Genomic DNA, 6,394 nt, shown 5'->3' with positions numbered 1-6,394 from the left:
ATCACCATCCTACTCAGCCATATGGCTGATAGGATGAGATACCATAGCAACACCATCCATACAGTACCAGTAACAGACAGCCTTAATCCACGGTCTAGTTCGTAATCCCAGACCTTTTCAAAGCTACAGCTGATAGAGAATCTGCTTTATAATCTGACACTAGCCTTGTTGTCCTTTCAGTCAGGATAATAGTCTCTTCAAACATAAAACCAAACATTGGGTAATGACGTGTGTATGTGCTTTGTGTAATTTAAAAGTAATTTTAGCAGACACTGCTATCCACTTTGCAGTAGCATGCGTTTGACAGATAGCACAACTTTTGTCCGCCCTGATCGGTTAGGTCGAGGGAGAGTGATGCCGTCTTACCTGGCAGTTCGCACCCCAGGACCTCCAGCCTCATCCCTATCCCAGCAGGAGACCACCTCTCTGGGTAGATCCTGATGAACTGAGCCGGTATCTCCTCAAACCGCCGGATCTCCGGAGTGTCGTAGTGCGTGTTTCCCTCGAAGATCTGTGGCAGAGACAATGACAGGAAGGTTTTTAGATGGAACAGCAGGAGAGCTTTGGAGGAGCAGTGTGTGTGTGTGTGTGTGTGTGTGTGTGTGTGTGTGTGTGTGTGTGTGTGTGCTTGTGTGCGTGTGGGAAGTTGCCTGTGTGTGCGTGTGTGTGTGTGTGTCTGTCTGGTAGTAGTGTGTGTGTGTGTGCGTGCGTGCGTGTGTGTGTGTCTGTCTGGTAGTAGTGTATGTGTGTGTGTGTGTGCGTGTGTGCGTGTGCATGTGTGTGTGTGTGTGTGTGTGTGTGGGAAGTTGCCTGCTGGAGCATTGAATTGCCTGTAGTGGAGTATTTTTAGTTTTATTAACACAAGTGTAAAATATTAAATGTATATGCAATCAGAGTAGCTCACACTGTAATGAAATTGGAGGGACGGAAGAGGAAAGGAGAGTCTCGGAATCTGACGACTGAGTCACTGGGTGCGTCCCAAAAGTAGTCAACAGTAGTCAAAGTTGTCAACAGTAGTCAACAGTAGTCAAAAGTAGTCAACAGTAGTTAACAGTAGTCAAAAGTAGTCAACAATAGTCAACAGTAGTCAACAGTAGTCAACAGTAGTCAACAGTAGTCAAAAGTAGTCAACAGCAGTCAACAGTAGTCAACAGTAGTCAAGAGTAGTCAAAAGTAGTCAACAGTAGTTAACAGTAGTCAAAAGTAGTCAACAATAGTCAACAGTAGTCAACAGTAGTCAAAATGTGTCAACAGTAGTCAACAGTAGTCAACAGTAGTCAACAGTAGTCAAAAGTAGTCAAAAGTAGTCAACAGCAGTCAACAATAGTCAACATCAGTCAACAATAGTCAACAGTAGTCAAGAGTAGTGAAAAGTAGTCAACAGTAGTCAACAGTAGTCAAAAGTAGTCAACAATAGTCAACAGTAGTCAAAAGTAGTCTAAAGTAGTCAAGAGTAGTCAATAGTAGTCAACAGTAGTCAAAAGTAGTCAACAGTAGTCAAAAGTTGTTAAAAGTTGTCAACCGTAGTCAACAGTAGTCAACAGTGGTCAACAGCAGTCAACAGTAGTCAACAGTAGTCAACAGTAGTCAAAAGTAGTCCAAAGTAGTCAACAGTAGTTAACAGTAGTCAAAAGTAGTCAACAATAGTCAACAGTAGTCAACAGTTGTTAAAAGTAGTCAACAGTAGTCAACAGTGGTCAACAGTAGTCAAAAGTAGTCAAACGTAGTCAACAGCAGTCAACAGTAGTCAACAGTAGTCAACAGTGGTCAGCAGTAGTGAAAAGTAGTCAACAGTAGTCAACAGTAGTCAAAAGTAGTCAACAATAGTCAACAGTAGTCAAAAGTAGTCCAAAGTAGTCAAAAGTTGTCAACGGTAGTCAACAGTAGTCAAAAGTAGTCAACAGTAGTCAAAAGTTGTTAAAAGTTGTCAACCGTAGTCAACAGTAGTCAACAGTAGTCAACAGTAGTCAACAGTAGTCAACAGTGGTCCAAAGTAGTCAAAAGTAGTCAACAGTAGTCAACAGTAGTCAAAAGTAGTCAACAGTGGTCAAAAGTTGTCAAAAGTTGTCAACAGTAGTCAACAGTAGTCAATAGTAGTCAACTGCAGTCAACAGTAGTCAACAGTAGTCAAAAGTGGTCAACAGTAGTCAAAAGTGGTCAATAGCAGTCAACCGTAGTCAACAGCAGTCAACAGTAGTCAACAGTAGTCAACAGCAGTCAACAGCAGTCAACAGTAGTCAGCCGTAGTCAACCGTAGTCAACAGCAGTCAACAGTAGTCAACCGTAGTCAACAGCAGTCAACAGTATTCAACAGTAGTCAACAGCAGTCAACAGCAGTCAACGGTAGTCAACAGCAGTCAACAGTAGTCAACAGCAGTCAACAGTAGTCAACAGTAGTCAACAGTAGTCAACAGTAGTGTACTAAATAGGGAATAGGAGGAGAGGGACCCTAAACCTCAGAGGGAGCAGTGACAGACGCAGACAGGAGTGTGTGTATGAGTGTGTGTGTGTGTGTGTGTGTGTGTGTGTGTGTGTGTGTGTGTGTGTATGTATGTATGTGTGTGTGTGTGTGTGTGTGCTTGTGTGTGCTTGTGTGTGCTTGTGTGTGTGTGTGTGTGCGTGTGTGTGTGTGTACTTGCGTGTGCTCGTGTGTGTGTGTGTGTGTGCGTGCAAGCTTGTGTGCACGCATATCCCCCACCTTGGCACAGTTGGTCAGTGTGTGTGTGTGTGTGTGTGTGTGTGTGTGTGTGTGTGTGTGTGTGTGTGTGTGTGTGTGTGTGTGTGTGTCTGTGTGTTCCCCATACCTTAGGGTGGTTGGTCTTGCTGTCCAGTATAAAGGTCCAGTCCTTGCCTGTCAGGCTGTGAGACACGCGGTACTTCCTGACGAAGGCCCTGTTCTCAGCTGAGGTGCTCCCTCACCGTCCTCGCCCCCTGGGTGATGACGCCTCGCACTGTCTTAGGGACCCCCAAGTCCACCTGGATCAAAACAAATCAAATCCAACTTTACCTAAAGTGCATTTAAAATCGCAACACACTTTACAGCACTTTACAGTGAGAACACTAAAAGCTAAGACAAACATTGTTTCTGGGTAGGCCAGTGTGAAGAGGTAATGTTGTATACCTGGAGCCACTCCTCCCCGGCCCAGAGGCTGTGTTGGGCTGGGGGACCATCCTGACCTGCTGGCTACCAGCCTAGCTGTCCCCATGGAGCCGTGGATATCCCTCGTGGAGGACGCTGTGGATCTGGGAGTCAGGCAGAAGGCCGGACAGCATCCCCTGCATCTGAGAACACGGAGCGTCTGGAGGGGGAGTATGAATTTATTCATTTTATTGAACACATTTAAAATATATCTAGGGCCGGTTTCCTGGACACAGGATTCAGGGTTAGGGGAAGTTAGGGGTAGGGGAGGTTAGGGGAAGTGGAGGTTAGGGGAAGTGGAGGTTAGGGGAAGGGGAGGTTAGGGGAAGTGGAGGTTAGGGGTAGGGGAGGTTAGGGGAAGTGGAAGTTAGGGAAGGGGAGGTTAGGGGGAAGGGTAGGTTAGGGGGAAGGGGAGGTTAGGGGAAGGGAAGGTTAGGGGAAGGGGAGGTTAGGGGTAGGGGAGGTTAGGGGAAGGGGAGGTTAGGGGGAAGGGGAGGTTAGGGGAAGGGGAGGTTAGGGGGAAGGGGAGGTTAGGGGTAGGGAGGTTAGGGGAAGGGGAGGTTAGGGGGAAGGGGAGGTTAGGGGTAGGGGAAGGGAGGTTAGGGGAAGGGTAGGTTAGGGGAAGGGGAGGTTAGGGGAAGGGTAGGTTAGGGGGAAGGGGAGGTTAGGGGGAAGGGGAGGTTAGGGGGAAGGGGAGGTTAGGGGAAGGGGAGGTTAGGGGAAGGGGAGGTTTGGGGAAGGGGAGGTTAGGGGGTAGGGGATGTTAGGGGAAGGGGAGGTTAGGGGGAAGTGGAGGTTAGGGGGAAGGGGAGGTTAGGGGGAAGGTGAGGTTAGGGGGAAGGGGAGGTTAGGGGGAAGGGGAGGTTAGGGGGTAGGGATAGGGAGGTTGGGGGTAGGGGAGGTTAGGGTAGGGAGGTTAGGGGAAGGGGAGGTTAGGGGGAAGGGGAGGTTAGGGGGAAGGGGGAGGTTAGGGGTAGGGGATGTTAGGGGAAGGGGAGGTTAGAGGTAGGGGATGTTAGGGGGAAGGGGAGGTTAAGGGTATGGGAGGTTAGGGGAAGGGGAGGTTAGGGGTAGGGGATGTTAGGGGGTAGGGGAGGTTGGGGGAAGGGGAGGTTAGGGGTAGGGATGTTAGGGGTAGGGGAGGTTAGGGGAAGGGGAGGTTAGGGGAAGGGGAGGTTAGGGGAAGGGGAGGTTAGGGGAAGGGGAGGTTAGGGGTAGGGGATGTTAGGGGGTAGGGGAGGTTGGGGGTAAGGGGAGGTTAGGGGTAGGGGATGTTAGGGGTAGGGGAGGTTAGGGGGAAGGGGAGGTTAGGGGAAGGGGAGGTTAGGGGGAAGGGGAGGTTAGGGGGAAGGGGAGGTTAGGGGAAGGGGAGGTTAGGGGTAGGGGAGGTTAGTGGAAGTGGAGGTTAGGGGGAAGGGAGCTTAGGGGGAAGGGGAGGTTAGGGGAAGTGGAGGTTAGGGGGAAGGGGCGGTTAGGGGGAAGGGGAGGTTAGGGGAAGGGGAGGTTAGGGGAAGGGGAGGTTAGGGAAGGGGAGGTTAGGGGAAGGGGAGGTTAGGGGGAAGGGAGGTTAGGGGTAGGGGAGGTTAGGGGAAGGGGAGTTAGGGGGAAGGGGAGGTTAGGGTAGGGGAAGGGAGGTTAGGGGGAAGGGGAGGTTAGGGGGAAGGGGAGGTTAGGGGAGGGTAGGTTAGGGGAGGGGAGGTTAGGGGAAGGGAGGTTAGGGGAAGGGGAGGTTAGGGGGAAGGGGAGGTTTGGGGAAGGGAGGTTAGGGGGTAGGGGATGTTAGGGGAAGGGGAGGTTAGGGGGAAGTGGAGGTTAGGGGAAGGGGAGGTTAGGGGCAGGGGAGGTTAGGGGGAAGGGGAGGTTAGGGGGAAGGGGAGGAAGTTAGGGGTAGGGGAGGTTGGGGGGTAGGGGAGGTTAGGGGTAGGGAGGTTAGGGAAGGGGAGGTTAGGGGGAAGGGGAGGTTAGGGGAAGGGGAGGTTAGGGGTAGGGGATGTTAGGGGAAGGGGAGGTTAGAGGTAGGGGATGTTAGGGGAAGGGGAGGTTAAGGGTATGGGAGGTTAGGGGAAGGGAGGTTAGGGGTGATGTGTATGGGGTGGGGAGGATTGGGGAAGGGGAGGTTAGGGGGTAGGGGATGTTAGGGGTTAGGGGAGGTTAGGGGGAAGGGGAGGTTAGGGGAAGGGGAGGTTAGGGAAGGGGAGGTTAGGGAAGGGAGGTTAGGGGTAGGGGATGTTAGGGGGTAGGGGAGGTTGGGGGTAAGGGAGGATAGGGTAGGGGATGTTAGGGGTAGGGAGGTTAGGGGAAGGGGAGGTTAGGGGAAGGGGAGGTTAGGGGGAAGGGGAGGTTAGGGGGAAGGGAGTTAGGGAAGGGAGGTTAGGGTAGGGGAGGTTAGTGGAAGTGGAGGTTAGGGGGAAGGGGAGGTTAGGGGGAAGGGGAGGTTAGGGGAAGTGGAGGTTAGGGGGAAGGGGCGGTTAGGGGGAAGGGGAGGTTAGGGGAAGGAAGAAAAGAGAGATGGGTAATGAGCTTTGAGGAAGACTGACGTTGACATTTCAAGGCTAGTGAGATCAATGTTTCATGTTGTTCTGTCACAGCAGTCGGCTTCAACAAACACAAGCCACTCTTTCCTTGTGTCCCAAATGGCATCCTTTGCCCTATATAGCACACTGCTTTTGACCAGGGTCCACAGGGCTGTAACTTAAAACAGAGTGGGCACCTAAAGCACCTCCCAAACACAATCATTTACTAATACTCAGGGAAATAAAGCTGTTTTCCCTCCCTTACACAATCCTTTACTAGTGATCAGGGAATAAGCTGTTTTCTCTCCCTCACACAAGGTGTGAAAATGAAAAGGTGTTAAAAATAAAGGTTGATTGCGGTGTAGGTCTCTGACACAGGGATGAAAGAGAGAGAGAGAGAGAGAGAGAGAGAGAGAGAGAGAGAGAGAGAGAGAGAGAGAGAGAGAGAGAGAGAGATAGAGAGAGAGAGAGAGAGAGAGAGAGAGAGAGAGAGAGAGAGAGAGGCAGAGGGAGAGAGAGAGAGAGAGAGAGACAGAGAGAGAGAGAGAGAGAGAGAGAGAGAGAGAGAGAGAGAGGAGAGAGAGAGAGAGAGAGAGAGAGAGAGAGAGAGGAGGAGGGGAGAGAGAGAGAGAGAGAGAGAGAGACATACAGACAGAAAGAGACAGAGACAGAGACAGAGACAGAGACAGAGACAGAGACAGAGACAGAGGCAGAGGCAGAGACAGAGAACAGGCAGAGGCAG

The 6,394-nt window shown here is 51.0% G+C and overlaps 1 protein-coding gene across 1 annotated transcript in view; it reads right to left on the bottom strand.

Moving 5' to 3' along the window:
* Positions 1-365: 365 nt before the first annotated feature.
* The window catches only part of LOC311123545 (neuropilin-2-like), a gene marked incomplete at its 5' end in the record, with an annotated part of 11,126 nt that continues 5,097 nt past the window's right edge, over positions 366-6,394 (bottom strand). Inside the window, 3 exons of the mRNA XM_084197789.1 lie at positions 366-511; positions 2,805-2,976; positions 3,122-3,299. Of these exons, the coding sequence (XP_084053915.1) occupies positions 3,193-3,299 (107 nt within the window). The 3' untranslated portion in view covers positions 366-511; positions 2,805-2,976; positions 3,122-3,192. The remainder of the gene's footprint in view (positions 512-2,804; positions 2,977-3,121; positions 3,300-6,394) is intronic.

This window comes from Coregonus lavaretus, assembly GCF_964263955.1.
Source record: "Coregonus lavaretus genome assembly, contig: HAP1_SCAFFOLD_6275, whole genome shotgun sequence".
Classification (NCBI taxonomy): domain Eukaryota; kingdom Metazoa; phylum Chordata; class Actinopteri; order Salmoniformes; family Salmonidae; genus Coregonus; species Coregonus lavaretus.
This window is presented reverse-complemented; position numbering and strand designations above follow the sequence as displayed.